The 21,326-nt window shown below is 34.7% G+C and overlaps 1 protein-coding gene across 1 annotated transcript in view; it reads left to right on the top strand.

The window, feature by feature from the left end:
• The window catches only part of EIF3E (eukaryotic translation initiation factor 3 subunit E), a 59,672-nt gene extending 57,563 nt beyond the window's left edge, over nucleotides 1–2,109 (top strand). The window contains exon 13 of the mRNA XM_024129961.3: nucleotides 2,005–2,109. Coding sequence (XP_023985729.1) covers nucleotides 2,005–2,043 — 39 coding nt within the window. The 3' untranslated portion in view covers nucleotides 2,044–2,109. The remainder of the gene's footprint in view (nucleotides 1–2,004) is intronic.
• The last annotated feature ends 19,217 nt before the right edge of the window (nucleotides 2,110–21,326 follow it).

The following is a 21,326-nucleotide window of genomic DNA, read 5'->3' on the forward strand; positions in this document are numbered from 1 at the left end:
GTTCCCTTTTCTCCACACCCTCTCCAGCATTTATTGTTTCTAGAGTTTTTGATGATGGCCAATCTGACCGGTGTGAGATGATATCTCATTGTCGTTTTGATTTGCATTTCTCTAATGATTAATGATGTTGAGCATTCTTTCATGTGTTTGTTGGCGATCTGTATATCTTCTTTGGAGAAATGTCTATTTAGTTCTTCTGCCCATTTTTGGATTGGGTTGTTTGTTTTTTTGTTATTGAGCTGCATGAGTTGCTTATAAATTTTGGATATTAGTCCTTTGTCAGTTGCTTCGTTTGCAAATATTTTCTCCCATTCTGATGGTTGTCTTTTCATCTTGTTTATGGTTTCCTTTGCTGTGCAAAAGCTTTTAAGTTTCATTAGGTCCCATTTGTTTTTTTTTGTTTTTATTTGCATTTCTCTAGGAGATGGGTCCAACAGGATCCTGCTGTGATTTATGCCATAGAGTGTTCTGCCTATGTTTTCCTCTAAGAGTTTGATAGTGTCTGGCCTTACATTTATGTCTTTAATCCATTTTGAGTTTATTTTTGTGTGTGGTGTTAGGGAGTGTTCTAATTTCATACTTTTACATGTAGCTGTCCAGTTTTCCCAGCACCACTTATTGAAGAGGCTGTCTTTTCTCCACTGTATATCCTTCCCTCCTTTATCAAAGATAAGGTGACCATATGTGTGTGGGTTTATCTCTGGGCGTTCTGTCCTGTTCCATTGTTCTATATTTCTGTTTTTGTGCCAGTACCATACTGTCTTGATTACTGTAGCCTTGTAGTATAATCTGAAGTCAGGGAGCCTGATTCCTCCAGCTCCATTTTTCGTTCTCAAGATTGCGATGGCTATTCGGGGTCTTTTGTGTTTCCATACAAATTGTGAAATTTTTTTTTCTAGTTCTGTAAAAAATGCCAGTGGTAGTTTGATAGGGATTGCATTGAATCTGTAGATTGCTTTGGGTGGTAGAGTCATTTTCACAATGTTGATTCTTCCAATCCAAGAACATGGTATATTTCTCCACCTATTTGTATCATCTTTAATTTCTTTCATCAGTGTCTTATAGTTTTCTGCATACAAGTCTTTTGTCTCCTTAGGTAGGTTTATTCCTAGATATTTTATTCTTTTTGTTGCAATGGTAAATGGGAGTGTTTTCTTAATTTCACTCTCAGATTTTTCATCATTAGTGTATAAGAATGCCAGAGATTTCTGTCAACACATCATTTTGATACTGGCAGATGATAACTTACATGTGTTATCTCTCTTTCAAGTGTTTGAAATTCATTTTCCTTTTATTCAGTAAATCTAAAGAACTATTTCTGTAAAAATGTTGTTCTTATATATATTAGTATTGATTTTATAAAATTTGATTTTATCTGAAAGTCATATTTGTCAGAAAAATATATCCCCCTTTTTGGTAGAAATCCTGCATATTAGATACTAAAGGAATTTGAATGGCCTTGTAATTTTGGAATTCCAAACTACCTCTAATGCTCTTTAGTCATTATGATTATAACTGGAGGGTAGGACATTTTTAGGAAACTGTTGAGGTACATTCAAAGATCTCATTTGATTGAAGTTTTAGCATCAGATTTGTGTCCTTAGCATAGTCCTTCAGTTTTAAAAGAGAAGGAAGAATTAGGAAATTATTGTCCTTGCCTTTTCCATCCAAGTCCAGAGTAACTGATCTTGAAAAATAACTTTTATATAATGGTTGTTTCTATATGCTTAAGGATCAATTTGTATTGATTTTGGTTATAATATTGGTGATATTGTCATTGTCATGCTTTATGATTTGTGAGAAACTGTATCAGATGGTATTTTGATGTGTTTTGTTGTTGTTCTGAGACACCTAGCATTTAGTAATTGAAGAGGTTGTTAAAATCTTAGAGAATGGTTTGGGAGGAGTATTGCTAAAAAACTTTGCTAGTATCACTTTTTTTTGAAACTGGCTTTTCAGAAAGTATGTCTTTTCACCCTGTTGATTTCTCTTTGTGTATTTTAGGCTCCTAACTGGGCAACTCAGGACTCTGGCTTCTACTGAAGAACTGTACAGAAAAAATGAAAAAACTATAAAAGAAAGGTGAAATAATAAAACCATTATACAAAGGTGAAACATTTTATAAACAATTAAAATATTTAGCATAAATTTTGGAGAATTTGAATAAAATTGGCTATGTTTCATTTATGTCATTATATTTCCTTGTGTATGTAAGTGTGTGATTTTTTTTAAAACTTTTCTTTTTGGAATAATTATAGATTCACAGGAAGTTGCAAAAATAGTACAGAGGGGTCCTATGAAGCCTAAATCTAGTTTCCCCCAATTTTTTCCTCATGTGTTACTATAATACAGTATCAAAACCAGGATATTGACATTGGTACAATGGTGTGAATAGCTCTGTACCATTTTATCACTTTTTTGGTAACCATCGCTGCAGTCAAGATACAGAGCTATCATCATCATCATGAAGATCTCCCTCATGCTACCCCTTTGGAGTCACACCTACTCCAACCGGCTCTAACCCCTGGCAACCACTCGTCTGTTCTCTGTCTCTATAATTTTGTCATTATGAGAATGTTACAGCAATGGAATTATACAATATGTGACTTTTTTGAGATTAGCTTTTTCTACTCATAATGCCCTTGAGATCTCTTTATCCAAGTTATCATATATATCAGTAGTTTGTTTTTTTTTATTGCTAAGTTGTATTCCATGGCATTGATGTACCAGATTGTTTAACCATGTACCTATTTTAGGATATTTTGGTGGTTTCCAGTTTGCGGCTATTAACAAATAAGGCGGCTATTTCTTAATTCCTTAAAGTGGCTCTTTAGTCACTCACTAGGCAGCTAGAGACTTAAATAGGAATATAAGCTGAATTTTATAAATACCTCCTTGAATATTTTGTGCATGTGCACGCATGCACACACACAAACACACAGAGTTAAATAGACACCTAAGATATTCAAAAAGTATATAAAGCCCTGGTTGGGTCTCCTTTACCTAGAAGTGGTTTGATTTTTCATTTTGATTGTTGAACTAAAACCCAGTCACAACAGAAGTTTCTGTTTCTGCTCTCAACGAATGGTACAAAGATAAAAGATACATGCATAATGTTCTTTTATTTGACACCTGGTCAGGCAACCCTCAACATACAGTTAAATTTGGAGAATATGGGCCAGATTTGGCCCTTGTGCTGTGGTTTGTGGTATTGGTTCTTCTAACTGTAATCCAAAGGTGTTGAAGCTAGGAGGAGGATTCCTGGTCAAGGTAAGCCAAATACTAATTTTTGATTCATCTATAACCAGTGTTGTGAAAATGCCAAGTTTAGAGGATCACTGGTAGTACAAAATGATCGAGGTTCATAGAGAAAGTACCATAAGGTGGCATATCAGTAACTAGATAGAAGCAGACCCTCATTACCTCATGTGTAGGAGCTAATTCCATGGCTCAAAAGTACAGAGCTATAAGAAATGGAGCAGTAGTTATATAAAGTTGCATGTATCACTCAGGCTATGTTGAAATGGGAAGAATGTTTAAGATGCCTATGTTTCCATCCTCACCAGTGACCCAAGGGCAAAACATTCTTAAAGACATCATTAATATTCACTTTTTATCTTAAGATAGCTCAACCAAGCCATGTTAATAGCAGATATTTCTAGGTGATTATATCACTAGCAATTAAAAGCAAGTCTGACAGTTATTTAATACATCTTAGTGGACCTGTAAAAACTGCAGGGAGGAAAGATAATATGTGAATATTAAGCATTTACTATGTGTCAGGCATTTTTACACCTATATATCTAAATAACCCTAAGGAAAAGAAAAGGAATCTAACGTTTGAGTGCCTCACTTATGCCTGGAAACACTGAAATTTTTGTGCAAATATTTATATATTGTTGATGAGGAAATATACACAGATGGTTACTCAAGGTCATACCTAGTAAATGTTAAAGCAAGGAATTGAAAACAGGCTTTTTCAGTTATGTCACACTGTCTCTCCTTACATCATTATTGCTTTATAAATCCTTCTAGACTAAGTTTACGTAGGGTTATGGGATGTATGTTTAGTAGGTTGTAAATGAGAATCTTGATCCACAAAACCATTTAAGTCTCTTGGCACCATTATCTTCAAATGAGAGCAAAAGGGTGTTTTGTTTAGTTTTGTTTTTTAAGCCAATATAATCATCTGATGCTATTGGCCTCACAAAAGAACCTATTGGAACATACTAAACTTTAATGCATATCTCTGATTTTTTTTTCTATTTATGTACCACTCCTTCAAGATTATACATTATATGAATAGTTAATGTTCACATTTTCTACCACTTTTTGCTTTTCAAATATTGCTGCCCTTTGAAGAAAGATGATGCCACTATGGATTACCAGTATCAGTCAGAAAAATAAACTGTATATAACTAATGGCCATTTTTACACATTACCAAAATTTGTTTATTGTTGAAGTGCACATTTGAGGTTTGCATAAAAACAAATTACTTGGTTCTGGATTTAACCTTAAGTTTTGATAACAGGTAAACTGTCCCAATAAGATGTTGAGCACAAATTATGTACTGATTAATTTTTTTGTGCTCTTTATTTTTTTCCATTCAATAATGGACCCTTCTATGTGTCAGCAGTTTTTACAGGCACTGGGAACACGTCAAAGAACAAGAGTTCATGAAGCTTAAATAGTTGCTTGTGTATCTTTTAAAAAAGTTATATATTTTTATTCACAAGCAGTGTGTTTATGCTTTTTAAATACACTTTTGTATATGAAATATACAAAAGAATATATATAAATAATATCTCCACTTTAAAGAAAAATAAAATACCCATTTACCAGTATCTCCTGCCTACTACTCAGCTTAAGAAATTGAATGGTTCTAGTAACTTTTCAGAGCTTGTGAGCCCCTCATTAATTGTATTTTCCTCTTTGCCCCTGAGAAGTAACCATTACCATGACCTTTGTGTTAATTTCTTTATATGTACATGCCTAGCAAAAATGCCTGGTTTTGCATGTTTTTGACATGTATTTAATTGAAATCATACTTTGTATTCTGTGGCTTGCTTTGTAGACAATGAAACTTATCCATATTGATTTATTCATGTTGCTATATTCAGCTGTAGTCTATTCTTTTTCACTGCTTTGTAATATTCTATTGTCTGAATATACCATAATTAATTCATTCAAGGGTTGATGAACACAGGGTGTTTCCAACTTCTTATCTGGAGTTTTTGGAACCACCCTGACAGTCATGTGTCTGTTAACTGGAATGTTAAATCCATTCCTTTTATTATGATTACTAACATATATGGGTTTATTTCTACCATCTTATTATAAGCTTTCTATATGTTCCACTTTGTCTTTTTTCCACTCTATTTCTTGCCTTCTTATGGTTCCATTTTTCTTTCATCTTCTACAAGTTGGGTAGGTAAACATTCTATTTTTATAGTGGTCACCCTAGAAATTTTAACTTGTATTTTTGAATTTAGTGTCTTAAAATTAATATCTTTGCCCCCTGCCAACAATATGAAGAAAGCTTCTACTGGAGTCATCTTTCTCTCAGCTTGTTATTTGTGTCCATAGTCTGTCCTTTTCATTGTAACCTCATAAATAAGACATTATTTTGTACAATAGTACCCTTTTTCTTGTTCACTCTTTTTGTAATTAGATTTTTTTTCTCCTCAGGTTGCTTTTAGCATTTCCTTTTCATTGGTGTTCTACAGTTTTACAATGATATGTCTAAGTGAATTTTCTTCTATTTATTCTGAAAAGTTTTTATTGGGTCTCCTGATTCTGAAAATGGCTTTTGTGTTGCATTAGTTCTGGAAAATTATCTCTTTGGGTATTTCCTTTCCTTGGGTCCTCAAGTTTTTGAGTTCTCACTCCAGAAGAACTCCCTCCCTTTTGATATTTTTTTTACCTCTGTCATCTGTGCTGCATTGCTTTTGGGTAATTTCTTCAGATCTGTTTTCTAATTCATTAACAACCTCTTCAGCTGTGTCTAATTTGCTGTTAAACATCCATTCAGTTTCTTATTTCAGTGATTTTCTTCATCTTTGGTAGTCTCTTGTCATACTTTCAATGCCCACTTGTATTGTTTAAATTTATTTTATATTTTATGTTTTGAATCTATTTCTCTGCCACTACCCTTGCCCAAGCTAGCATCCATCACTTAATGAGCACAGTAACTTCTGAGTTACTCTCCCTGTAACTGTTCTTGACACCCCCCCCCCATTCCCACCTGTTTTTCATATTATAGAGTTAGAGTAATTTTTTCACATTTAAATCTGATTGTTTTTCTTCCCTGGTTAAAATTCTTCAGTGGCTCCCCATTGTTAGCCTAAAGACTGAATCCTTAACCTGGCTCTCATTATCTGGCATCCGCTTGCTGCGCCAGCCTCAAGCCCTACTGACCTTCTCAGTCCTTAAAGCAGTAGCTTTAAGCTATTTTGACTGCTGCAGAGTAAGGAAAACATTTTACATCATGACCCAATACTATAAAAATAAACATATTTGGTGCAAAAGTTTTATAAAATAATACCCACCTTTTTGATATGTGGTGATCTCTTTTTATTCTGTTCTGTTCTATTGGTTTCATAATCTGCTATTTGGTATTAATTCACATTTGAAAAATACTGCTCTAAAGAACAAGAGTCCTTCCTATGCTTTAATGTTTGTAATGCTGTTCCCTCTACTTGGGAATAAATTTTCTGTGCTTCCACTTCCCACTTCCCAGAAGCACACATGTACTTTTTTTTTTCTTTTTTTTTTTAATATTCATTCATTGACTTGGCTGCATCAGGTCTTAGTTGCAGCGCGTGGGCTCTTCGTTATGGTGCGCGGGCTTCTCTCTAGTTGTGGCATGCCGGCTCAGTTGCCCTGCGGCATGTGGGACTTAGTTCCCTGACCAGGGATTGAACCCAAGTTCCCTGCATTGGAAGGCGGATTCTTAACCATTGGACCACCAGGGAAGTCCTTTTAGTTTATATTTTATTTTTCCTTCAGGACTCAACTCACATCAAAGAAAACTTGACATTTCCTTTCTCAAGGAAGATTTTCCTTACCCGCAGACTAGGCTTGATTCTTCTGTCATGATCTCGGTCTCATTTGTATAATTTACCCCACTATAATTATATTTAATATTTTATAATTAATTGGTTCATTACTGTCTTAGGCTGTCATTTTCATTTGTTTATGGATAATACATGTCTTTTTCATTGCTGAATCTCTAATGCCTGGCTTATAGTAGGCCCTTGATAAATTATTGAATGAATGAATGAGTCTTGTTCAGAATGGTACAGTGGAAAAAAATGTGGACTTGGAGGGGGAAAGGTTGATAAATGTACCTGTTCAAAAACTTTTAAAGACTTCCACAGCCCTTCTTTTTATGAGTTTAGAGTTGATGTCTGAGACAGACACAAACATAAGACAATTTGGTAAGTACTATTGTATGTGGAAACACTTAGACTGATGAATTGTTGCTATAGGATGTGTTTTTATTTTATGGTTAAGGTTAGTTGAAAAGTTGTTAAAATCAACATGATAACTGCAATTTATGAAAAGTTTCAAAACTTGTCTTTCTCTGGGTCTTGGCTCTTTCCTGGTAATGGTAGAAGGAAAATAGAGGCAGATATTCTAATAATCTCAGATGTTTTCCTTCCTCTCTACTTCCCAGTGGTCAGGAAAACAGCTGAACAACATATAAAACTATTGACTTCTAAAATCACAATATTCTGAACTCAGAATTCTGTTTGTCAGCCTACTGTTGATCCCCACATCTAACCACTGTTTTGTTTTCCAGCTGGTAGATGTGTGAACAAAGGAAGAGGTACAGATATCCTCAAAAATCCTCAAACATCTTGAAGAGGTCACTTGGGAAGAAACCTTTTTGGTTCTAGTATCACTGCTAACACTGGAGCAATTGAAGCCCTAAATCAGATTTACCTCAGCAGTAGACGTCAGTAGCAAAATACTGAGTAGTAACGACCATCAGTAAGAGAAGTAACCAAGGTCAGGTCCAAACTATCTGCTAGAGTGAAATGTTTAAAACTTCCAATGAGTCTTTAATTAGACTCTTAGAAAATGGCCTGCTGTTAAATCGTTTTATATGTTTTCCATGCATAATTCACTCCCACGCATTTTAATTCTCAGAGAACAAGACATCTTCTGGAAAAGTGTTAACTTGCTGTAGAGGTAGCACAAACACTGTTAAGTTTTGTTAATTTTTCATCTCATGCATTTAATAAACTGTTTGACTGTTAGAATCTGCAAGAAATAACACTAATCTAAGGCATCTCCTATTTTGGTTCTAAAACTGATTCTTGTGCTGACTTCCATTTAGTCCACTGAGATTGGGAGAACAATGCCAGATTGATTCATTTAGTTTTTAAGTATTGTGAGGACAATTGAGGAGAAGTTGACATTTTGAACTGGGAAACAGCATGGGTACTTAGGCACAATTCCAGGTAGATAAACGAAGTATGCTTATGTGTATGTGTAAGTCTGATGGCTTAAACATATACATCTAAGATTCCATGTGGATCTAGACAGCAGCTGTTTTGAGGACCCAGAGGTATAGCTTATGTGCACAATGGCATGGAAAAAGCAATTGGATCGCAGAAGCACTCTTATTTAATCAGGACTTGAAATCTGGTGCTCTTCTGAGGGAATAAAATACAGTATTGGATTGCTTTTATTTGTGGACCTTTTTTATTTCTTGCCTTCTACATTGCCCTTTAAGCATAATAACCATAATTTCTTCATCTTTGTACTCCCTAAACAGTAGGCATAATAGTAGATGCTTAGATATTTACTCCACTACCTGTTTGTTTATTCAGGTACACAGGTGATGTTTGGTAAATATTAAAGCAGCAGTCTAGCAGAGAGGGCATTGCTATGATTCCCTCTGGTTTCCTCAACTTAGGGAGTATGCAGCTTTTCATTTTATTTTAAAGACAAATGGTTTGCATAGAGAGGAAGCACTGATTAGTTGTGTCTTTGTTCAGTTGGCTAATTAGGACAGAGCTGTTGGACCTTCTGTTCATAAGCCAGTTAGTGTTTCTCCACTCCTAGCCACAGATTTGCACCTTGAAACTTTGCCAGCTGTTTCCTAAGTGCATGCCATGAGATGCCAGGAGACCAGAAAACAGTGCACGTAGATCCGCTTAAAATCATCACAACTTTTAAAAACAAAGCAAACAAAGCATAAATCAATCCCATAATGGCAAATCAGAAGCTTTATCTTTGTATATTGAAAGGTCTGTAAATCAGTGTCATATGTGCTGCTGTCATTGTAAACACTATGTTGAGAGGGACAAAACTTAAGAAGCTATGACAGGTATTGGAACTTTTGTTATCATTCTTAATTAAAATTTTAAATTTCTGCTGGTGAGTTAGAATAACCAGGCCTAGAAAATACTGGGCAGAATGTGGATGGTTTCCTTGATTCAGAAATCATCCAGAGTTCTACATGATCATTATGTTTTAATAGATGACATAATTAGAGAACATTCTTGGTTGTCTAGCCATAACTAGACACAGTTATGGGACTTTGGGCCTTGTTCTTTGAAGATTTGTAGGACTCAAATGCGATTTCACTGAACAGTCAGTAATAGTGCCTCATATTTGCTTCATTTTCACTTTTTGTTAACATTCATCTGTAATGATTTACATCGTCTCAAATGAGTCTCAAAACAGTCTTGTAACTTGGACATTATTGTTCAGGTTTATCATTTGATCACCTGGCAGCCTTTTCTTACCTGACCATTAGTGACTTAACTCTGGGAAGAACAGTTGACTATATAGTTTAAACAAAAAAAAAGTCCCATACTGACAAAATTATTTCTCTTATAAGATGCTATTACATTCTCTTATTAGAAAACAGAATGAAATTTAAGTTCATCATTCATCAAAGTTAAAAACAATACTAAAACAGTTTGCTCCCTTCTAGAGCATCTAAAGAAAAAATGAGAGAATTCCCTTTGGCATCTCTGGATATTTGAATAGACAACAAGGAAGAACTGTAGCTTTTTTTTTCCTTTTTCTTTTTTTCAGCTAAATTATCCTAAGAACACTCTGCTCTGACATAGGAATGCCAGTGGAATAGGAGATGGTAACACAAGATGCACCAGGAGACTCGAGGTTTTGTGTGTTTGAAACTTATATTCTACTATAATGACTAAATTGTAGAGAAGCAAAACTAATGTGTGTGTTTTTTTTTAATTTACCCAATGTTTTTTGGGTTTTGTCTTCTAGGAGCAGACAAACTTCTTTTGTTTGCTTGTTTGTTTTTAAAAGTTCACTCTTAAATTTTATAAAACAATGTAAGACAAGGAAAATTTAAAAGTTGTACTACATTAGAACAATATATTTGCTCAAAATAGAAATGCCAAAGAAATATAAAGGTATAAAGTGGTATGCAGTGTTTTTTCACATAATTTATTTACATTGGTAAGACATTTTTTTGTCTTTCAACTTTTAATTTCACTATGAAAGTGAAGTAAATACACTTCACTGAATTTATCAACTGAATACTAGATGGGGCCTCAGTATTTAAAAGAGCATAACTCTCTTTTTAATTCAAGAATAATTATGCTGGGTTCTTATGTATGACTGGACAAAAAAACATGCGGTTGTATGTTTTGGCATATGTTCTTCCAGATTTTTCAGTGATAGTCATGATAACCAACAAAGGAAATTTAGATTGGAAGGCCTTTTTCTGTACAAGATTCTAATAATCACCCTAAAAATAATTCCAGCACCTATTGGTTACTTTTACTTGAAGTCCTTCAGTATATATATATATATATACATGACATAGAATCAATGACATTAAGTGGTGGAGAATAGGGATGTGGAATTAAGAAGAATTAACTTTTGGAACAGATACCTGCACAATACCATGTTCCTTTCCAGCTCCATTGTTGTTACCAGAAAAAGATTTGGGTAAGTAATAATGAAATTAGTAAAAATATAATGTTTTTATAGCAGACTTTTTTTTCTGTCAATCTTTTTTTCCCTATCATTCATGTTTAAAGCTTTCCCAAGCAAGCAGAATAAAAATTGTAAATCTTAGCTTTAACGTATATTATTACCATAAAGGAAAGGAATCTATACACACACACACACATAGAACAGTGATGTGGGTGTTGTGCAATCAACAAAACACTTGTGCAATAATTAAAGAATTTTTAAACTGAAGATTAAATTGGAATGTTGTTATAAACATAAGGGAAATGGCCAACATTTTTCGTTGTATCAAAAGAAAACTCATTTCTAAAAATAAGCACCCTCTTTGTGATGACCCTTTAAAATAGTTTTAAGTGATTCCATTCACAGATGAGCTTTTGGGTCTGCAGCCCTTTGCTGTAAGTGGTTTGCTCTTTGATCCTGTAGCCTTTAATCAGGTGTGTATCGAGAAGAAGAAAGCCCTGGCATGGCGGTATCACCCTCCAGACTCTGCATCTCTCTGAAAGTGAACATGCCATGACTAAAACAGCCTGCTGGGTCCTGAAAGGTTTCCTTTGGTGTATGAATTTAAGAAAACATTGCTAAGCTTTATTTTACCAAATTGAGGCAAACATGGACCTTTCTAAAGTTACCAAATTTAAAAATCACCTTTACCGAAAAGAGAAAGAAAAGTGTTTTTATCTTCCATGTTTCATTTTAAGTTCCCAGAAATTAGAATTAAATAAAAGGATTGAGAATGTTACCTAGTCTTTTAACTCGTGACCTTCAGTGTTCAATTCCTTTGTAATGCAAAATTGATTTAGTGTAATCTTTTTTTTTTTTTAGCATGTCTTGGATAGTGCTGTCAGAAATGCAAAAACCAAAAAATAATTCTTTTTATTCCACCTCCCACCCCACTCAAATCCACACTTCTTATCACTACTGATTCTGTTGTTTAGATACCAGACGTTCATCCTTTCTTCCAGGTCCTTTTTCTCTTCCTATCGAAACAGTTTTGTCCCTAATAACTTAGTGACTAAGAACTAGGTTTGAGTTCTTCTTTACCAGACATAAATTGTTATAACTTGGCCTTGGGCAAGTTACTTAACCTCTCTAAAGACTTTTTCCAATACCTGTTCCGTAGGGTTATGGGGTTAAATGAAGCAATTAATGCACAGCAATTAACACAGTGCCTGCCCTCAGTAGCTGTTAGCAAGCACTCACTATTTCCGTTTGCCCTTCCCCTCCTTGCTTCCCTCACCTGCTCTCCTCACCCTCCTTTATCCTTCTCCCTCCCTGCCCTTCGTCCTCTTCCTCCTCCAATTTGAGTGAATGCTTGGCACAGAGTAACTACTCAATGAAGTGGTAGTTTTCACTGTTATGAAACTACCTTCTCCTCTCCAAGAATCAAGCCCTCATTATTTCTCTTCTGGAACACTGAATTTAGTTAATTGGTCCACATGCCCTATTTATTTATGTCCTTCACAATAAAGTTCTGTATCCATTGATTTAAACTTCTAAAATTCAGTTTTTAAAGAAAATCATGTGAAATAAATTCAGGACCATGAAATAAATTATTGCACAAACCACTGTTAATAACGCTTTTGCTTTCTGATCATATCCTGTTTGCTTTCTGATCATGTCCTATGTTTGCTTTCTGATCATATCCTATCTTCATGTAGATGCTCCACACAATTGCTGTCTTCATACAGACTTATTCTGAGGATTTTTAAATTACTTTGAGAACATGTATAAAGTTTTACTTAAAAACACTTTACCATGTGCCAGGCACTGTGATTTAAGTGCTTTACATACATTATCCTATTTAATTCTCAGTAACCTATGAGACGTTTAGTATTATTGCCATCCATTTTACAGGGAAGGAAATAGTCATTCTCGGGGTCATGCAGCTATAAATGGTATAGAAGGATTTGAACCCAGATGCTCTGATTCCAGAGCCTATGCCCCTAAACACTAGTCTATACTGCCTCCCCTGCTTCCAGAAATAATTAAATAATTTAATAAGTGCATCCTTAGCCTAGTATTTTCTGAGTATTTGAGTTATAGTGAACACTTCCTGTAAATTAACTTTTAAAAGGAAAAACAAATTATTTTCTAATAAAACTGAAAGATCTGAAAATAAACCTTATGTTGACTTCATATTTTTCATGGCTAGTCAATAAGGTTTTCTCATTCACTAATTGTTTGAAAAAAGGGAATATGTCTGAAGGATGGCATCTGTGTTGAAGAGACAAAATCATGACCTATGAGAAATAGTTGAAGTATCTGGAGATATTTAGCTTTGGGAAGACCCAGGGGGGATGAAAACTTTTCAAATATTTGAAGGGCTTGCATGTGAAGGAAAGATTAGAGATACTCTGGCCCAAGAGGACAGAATTAGAACCATTTGTTGGAAGCAATTAGATGAGAGCTTTCTAACAATTAGAGCTATTGCACCATTGAAAAGCCCATTCTGAAATACAGTGTTAATACCTTTACCAATCACCGTTTATTTCTACTTATTTTCTAGCTCACACTTTAAGGAAAAGGAAAGGCAGCTCATTTTTTTTTTATTTTTTATTTTTTGCGGTACGCGGGCCTCACTGTTGTGGCCTCTCGCGTTGCGAAGCACAGGCTCCGGATGCGCAGGCCCAGCGGCCATGGCTCACGGGCCCAGCCGCTCCGCGGCATGTGGGATCTTCCCAGACCCGGCACGAACCCGTGTCCCCTGCATCGGCAGGCGGACTCTCAACCACTGCGCCACCAGGGAAGCCCGGCAGCTCATTTTTTGCAAGAACCCTCAGAGACCTTAAAGTGTGCTCACTTGGCACATTAAAAAATTGGAATTTCATAAAACCAGAAACCTCCTAATCCCACAATCTAGGGACAATTATTTGGTATATTAATAGCATCTTTTCTTGTGATTGTAAAATGAATATCATAGAAAATTTAAATACAGAAAAGCATAAAGAAAAATATAAATATAGGAAAAAAGTAAAAACAATTCCATAATCTCCTAATCACCACTTACATTTTGATGTATTTTTCTTCTAGTCCTTTATTTTGCTATTTTTATATTAAATTTAAATTATAATTTTTAATGAGACTTAACGCTTTACAAAGTTTTGTAGGCCATTCTTTTAACATAGCCTTATATTATGGACATTGCCTCTTTTTTCATATTTCAAGTACATAATTGTTCATGGAGACTTACGGCTCTATCTTATGAATGTACTGTGATATATTTAACCAGTTTCCTATCACAAATAATTATGTATGCAGTGCTTTGTTAGCGTAGTGATGTTGCAATGAACATCTTTGTATATTATTAATTATCCAAATGCTAATTGTACTCTTAAGTTAGATTTCTAGGAGAGGAATTAATAATTCCTCCAAGGTTCTTGATATTTCTGGCCAAACTGACCTCTGAAAACCATGTATCAGTTTACTTTCTCACTATCAGTAAGTTATATTAGACTTTTTTAAACTTTTTAAAATAAACTTTTATTAAATTATAGTTGTAGACTATGCAGGCAATTTTAATTTGTATTTCTTTAAATAAAATTAATACATATTGATTTCATATGACTAATGGCCAATTACAATTTTTCTTTAACATAATTATTCATATTTTCCCCCATTTTTCAGCTGTATTTTAAGAATTTATTCATAGGAACACTTTATATATCAAAGGCATTAAAACTTTATCATGTTTTTTGTTTTGTCTTGAATGTATTTATGTATTTTTAACACTCAGAAGTTTTAATTTGTATGTGATCATACTTCTCAGTATTTGTGATTTCTTCCATTGCTATTACGCTTTTAAAAGTCCTTTACATCAGTCATTCCAAGTTAGACACCTTGTATCAGTAACAGTTCAGAGAAGCAGAACCACTAGGAGATAGAGAGACACACACACACACGTTTGTTCTTATGCAATTATAGGAACTGGTTAAGCAGTGTCTGCAAGGTTGCTTGTCTTTGATGCTGTAGCTTGAAGTTCAAAGGGCAAGCAATTGGGAAGGAAAGATGGAAGTAAAGTAGGAAGAGCAAGGACAAGGTGGAACCACAAGCATGAGCTGGGCCCCACAGGGATGGAGTGACACCAGTGCCTGTTCTTGTTGCCTCTGCCCTTGGTGTTACGGCATGGGTATCTGCCTTTGGTCATGGGTCCAAATACACACCTAGTCCAGGAGTTAGAGCAACTGAAAGAGGATCTAGGGGAAGGCAGAGGATTGTATGTAGGCCTGGCTGCTACATCACACCAAGAGATGAAACTGCAAGTCAGTGACAATGTGTACAAGGTACAAAATGCCTGCTGCCTTGCTCCCACTCCAAATCGTCCATAAAAATCTCTCTTGTTCACTCTTACGAGAAATAGAAAGTAACAAAAGAGAGTTGACGCATGACAAAGCACCCCACGCCTACATTTTTTCTAGTTTTATTAAATTAACTTGGAAAGAAATGATATCTCCAAAATTAGCCTGTCCATTCAGGACCATGGTATGATTCTATTTAAGGAAAGTGCCATAATTTGGTCATAAGAACCCTACGTAATTTCTATTACAGTTATTTTATATTTCTTGTTTTAAGAGCAAATGGAATTCTTTCCAATTACTTTTAGCTAATTGAAAAGAAAGCTATTACTTTTAGCTATTACTTTTCTATTCTGCTACTTTGCTGAAAACCTGTTAATTTTAGAGCTTTGTTAAGTTGATTTTCACTAGTTTTCTAAGCATGTAATTTTATTATCTACAGACAACAGCATTAATCCTTTCTATCATCTCATTATTCTGGAATTACTAATAGGTGCAATGCTAACCAATAGTGTTGATAGTGGGTATCCATTCAGTTTCCTGATTTTACCAGATATTTTAAAAACCTTAAACAGCTACTTGTATTTTTGCTTGTTTGTTCATTTCTAAAATCGGGAATCTCTGTGGAATGCCATTTGACATCTACTGGCATATGTGGTAGAATACATTAATAAATTTCTCAAAAAAGTGGACTATCTGCATTCCTGGAATCCTGCATTGTGCTGGTGAAAGATTTACTTTTTAATGTACTTTTGAAATGTGTTGCTAATAATTTATTTTTTAAAATCAGTATTTCTAAGTGAAATTGATTCAGTTCTTTTTCTGGTCTCAGTTTCTGAGTTATGCTTATTTCATAAAATTAACTCAGTAGCTTTACTTCCAAACTCTGTGTGGCAGTTTGGTTTTTGAAAATATGAAAGACCTTGCCAGTAAAACTGGTACCAGGCATTTTTGTGGTAGTTTTTAAAAATTAACTTTTTATTTGAGGTAAAACATACATATGGTAGAGTGCACAGATAGACACACACACACACACACACAAACACATCTGTGTAACCACCACCTAAATCCAATATAAATCATTTCCAACACCCTAGTCAAAATTCCTACAAAGCTAATTACTATTCTGACTTGAAAATACTTTTTATTCCCATTTTTTTCTCATGTGAGTAGTTTCAGTGAACACATGCCCTCCTCCTTCACCACTGTATTAGTTTGCTAAAGCTGCTCTAACAAAATGACTAGGTTGCTTAACCAACAGAAATTAATTTTCTCACAGTTCTGGAGGCTAGACATCCAAAATCAAGGCATCCGTATGTTTGGTTTCTGCTGAGACTTGTCTCCTTGATTTGCAGATGTTCTCCTTCTTACTGTGTCTTCACATGGTCTTTCCTCTGTGAGTGCACATCCCTGGTGTCTCTTGGTATGTCCAAATTTCCTCTTATGAGGACATAAATCAGATTGGATTAGGGCCCATCCTAAGGTCCTTATTTTAATCGCATTTAAAGGCCTTATCTCTAAATACAGTCTGCTGGGGGCTAAGCCTTCAGCATAAGAATTTTGGAGGAAGCACAATTCAGTCCATAAGAGCCACCTAACAATTTCTAAGACCTTCACTGTATTTGGGGAGTTTCCCACTTCAGTAGTCTACACTTTAGAAGCTAGAATCCAGAAACTCATTTTTCAAGCAGGTGCCAGGGCTTCTGCAAACTCTTATGATTATACTGCACAGCTTAAGGAGATGGTATTCACATAAACTCCATTGAGAATGATTCTTCACAGTTTTGCTGTGTTCATCTTTATCATATGACTTAGGCCCATTATTTTCCAACATTTTGAAACTACTGTCACAAAGAAGCTGGTATCTCAGAAATGAATTCCAGTGCTGATGAGAGCAGGGCCATGAAACTTCCAGAGACAGAGAATCTAGTGACAATGCCCACTGCCCAGTGTGTGCAGCTGCAGTATGTACCTTGAAACTACTGAAATGGCAGTTCCACAGGGACCATCCAGCAGTCTGGATGGGCGTCATTTCTGTCTGTATGGTTTCTATGTTGGAATAGCTGATTTTAATAGAAATTCAGTGACCACATAATATACTTTACAAAATTGATTTTTTGCTTGAGTTCTTTCAAGTGTATTCTTTTGCTTGTGACTAAGAGCCCTACTGGATACATTAGTTTATTCAGGGTTTTTGCTTTTTAGAAAGAAGAAGGGTTTCTTGGTGTGTGTTTGTAAAATATAGCACATATCCAAGCAAGAAGAAGAATATAAAAGTGTATATGTGCAGTTTAAAAATATTAACAGATTTCTATGTACTCATTACTCAGGTTAAGAAATAGACCATTGTCTTTCCGTGTTCCTGCCGTCTGTACCTCTCCCCATTCTGACATTTGTGTCAACCATCCCCTTGCTTTTCTTTAAAGTTTTTACCACCAACATATGCACCACTAAAGAATACATTATGAGGTTGTGCCTGTTTGTGAAATTTATATAAATGAATCAATATTGTATGTATTTTTCTATGGCTGCTTCCTTTTGCTCAACACAATATATTTGAGATTTGTCCACATGGATGCACATAGCTATAGCTTACTCGTATCACTCTGTGTCATGATCTGTTGTGTGATCCCATAACTTATTTATCCATTCCATCAGTGACGGACTTTTATTTTCAGGTTTTTACTATTATGTAAAATGGCACTATAAATATTTTTATACATGTCTTCTGGTGCACATGTGCAAGAGACACCCTTAGGGTATACCTAGTAGGGCATCTGGTGGGTTATAGTCTTTGTGTGTATTCTCATTTACTGGATAACACCAAAATTTTTCCTAAGTGATTCTATCAGTTTTTAACTCTAATAGCGGTGGATGAAAGTTCTTTTTGTTCTGCATTCTCATTAGCACTTGATATTGTCAGACATTTAAATTTGTGGATACAATCTAGTATAAATGTCATCTCACTGTGATTTTCATTTTCATTTCCCTGATTTATCAATTAGATCAAATATCTTTTATTATATGTGTTTTTTTTGTTTCTGCTGTGAAATTTATTTTTTCCCTTTTTCCTATTAAATTATCTTTCTAAAACTGAAGCATAATATTCTTTATATTTTATTTGTATGTGATCCTTCATTGGTTATATATTTTACAGATATTTGCCTTTCACTTTTTGTAGAGTCATTTGATTAAACACAAGTTCTTAATTTTAGCAGTCATTTAATAACGTGTTCCTTTGATTTGTCTTTTTTGTGCTTTAAGAAATCCTTCTGTACAATGAGGTCTTCAAAATATTCTCCTACATTGTTTTCTAAAAGTTTTATAGTTTTGCCTTACACACGTGTCTGTGAAATCCTTCTGGAATGAGCTTTGTGTATGGTGTGAGGTATGCGTGCTCTGCAACACTATCTCTGTCATACAGCTAATGACCAATAGAAAGGTGTTTGTTTTTAAGGTCTTTATTCTCTTACCGTGCTAGTATTGATTTTTGACTTAATCACACTGTAGTAGAATGAGGTCTGTGATCCCAGTTCTTTCAAGTTGGTTGTAAATTGTTTTATGTATGTGGTCACTTTGGTAAATATTTCATTTGTGCTTGATAAAAAATAGTGCATTCTACAGTTGGGTGCATTCTCTAGACTAACATTGAATAATGTTATTGAAATTGTCTCTGTCCTTAATTTTTTTCTACTAATTCGGCCAATTACTGAGAGAGTTGTGTTAAAATCTTCCATTATTATGGTAGATTTGTTTGTATCTCACTGAAGTCTGTTAATTGTTGTTATATATGATTTGAAGCCATAGTATTAGGAATATACAAGTCTAGAACGCTTAACTTCCTGTTCATCAGTATGTAGTGAACTTCTTTATTTTAATAATGTTTTTTGTCACAAAATCTATTGTGTCTGATATTAGTGTACAGACCCTAATTTTCTTTTGGTTCAATATTCCATGCTATTTTTTCCAACTTTTTCCTTTTAAGCTTTTTATAGTTATGTTTTAGATGTACATTTTTCTTTTCTTAAATGTATTCTGCTGATCTTTGCCTTTTAATGGGCTTATTTAATCCATTAAAAGTTATTTTAATTACTATCTGTAGATATAATTACTATGTATGTATGTGTAAATATATATGATATATAAATATGTTATAAATGTTTATATAAATTCTGTTTATATAAATATGTATATTTTAAATTACTATACACACATACTTGGATTTTTTTTCTAACATTTATTTTGCACTTCCTTTTTGTTCTATCTTTTCTAGTTTCTCTCTCTTATTTTTCCAGGTGTTTTGAATCAGTCTTACTAATAGCTACCATATCTATCAAATAATAAAAGAGGTATTATTTCAAGAATTTTCCTAGAAATTTTAACATGCATTAGTTAATTAATTAATTTTACATTATTAGTCTCTAGATTTAATAAAAAATATTCATTCCCACCTGAACAATATACAAGCCTTAGCACAGTTGATTTCAGTCACTTGTCCCCCATTTGCATCCTATTGTCATGGTTTTTTTTGTTTTGTTTTTGTTTTTTTTTGTGGTACACGGGCCTCTCACTGTTGTGGCCTCTCCCGTTGCAGAGCACAGGCTCCGGACGCACAGGCTCAGCGGCCATGGCTCACGGGCCCAGCCGCTCCGCGGCATGTGGGATCTTCCCGGACCGGGGCACGAACCCGTGTCCCCCGCATCGGCAGGCGATGGCTCACGGGCCCAGCCGCTCCGCGGCATGTGGGATCTTCCCGGACCAGGGCACGAGCCCGTGTCCCCTGGATCGGCAGGCGGATTCTCAACCACTGCGCCACCAGGGAAGCCCTGTCTTGTATTTTAATTCCAACATCTTGTTTTTATTTTAATCCAGAAAGATATTAGTATTGTTTTTTATGTCATCAATATTTGTTTGAATTTATCCACATAACCCTTTCCTTCTTGAACTTTAAACTTTTCATCACAGATCCTAATCCATGTGTCTGAAACACATATTTGGGGATTTCCTCTAGTAATATTTTATTGATAACAAACTCACTGTTATCCTTCTCTGAATGCATTTTTTATTTCACCTTTAGTTGTAATGACTTTTTGGTTATATTCCTTCTGGGTATAGAATTCTGATAGTTTCTTTCTCTTAGCAAAATTGAGCACATTTTATAGACTTCTGGGTTCCATTGCTGCTATTGAAAATTCTGCTGTCAGTCTAAATTTTGCTCTTTTGAAGATCGTTTATCTTTTTCTCTTAGGCTTTCCTGAAGATCTCTCTATCTTTGAAGTTCTGTAGTTTCATTATGATGTCTAGGTGTTATTTTTTTTTTCTTTTAATTTTACTTAGAATTCATGGAACTGTTTAAGTGAGTAGAAGATGATAGAAGATGACTTTCATCAGTTCTGGAAAAATTTTCAGTCAGTATCTCTATTTTTCTCTATACTTATTTTTTCGACATGTTCCTACATCTCTTTCACGTCTATCAAAACAGTGCATTAGTAACCTAATAAATAAATCAGTCTAAAACAACAATAATTTATTATCTCCCATAGTCTCTGTTGGTCACATTTAGGATATACTCAGCCAATTAGTTATTGTTTGGAGTCATGAGATTACAGTCCTATGTTGGCTGGGGCTGCAGTTATCTGAAGGCTTAAAGGGTCCTGGAGTACCCATTACCAAGGTGGAAAATAGGGGCCTTATTTCTTTTCTATGCGGATTACTCCACAGGGCTAATGGAGTGTCCTCATGGCATGGCATTCATATTCAGCTTTTTTCTCATTATAAAGATGGGAGAGATGACTTCCAAGCTCTTTTCATGTCAGAGCAGGAACTGGAAGTGCTGATTTTGTCTTTTGAGATTTGTTTGAAATTTTTATTCTATCCTGTTTTGGATTTTAAAATCTTCATCATCTTTAGTAACATTACTATAGTTTCATAACAGTAGTAACTTCTCTTTTCCATCTGAACAAGGTTTTTATAAGTTTTTTTTTTTAATTTCTTCTGCTTTTTCTCTCTTTTGGGGGAGATGATTTCCATTCTTCTGATTTTTTAAAAAAATTCATTTC

The sequence above is a fragment of the Physeter macrocephalus genome, chromosome 15 (genome assembly GCF_002837175.3).
Source record: "Physeter macrocephalus isolate SW-GA chromosome 15, ASM283717v5, whole genome shotgun sequence".
In the NCBI taxonomy this organism is placed as follows: Eukaryota; Metazoa; Chordata; class Mammalia; order Artiodactyla; family Physeteridae; genus Physeter; species Physeter macrocephalus.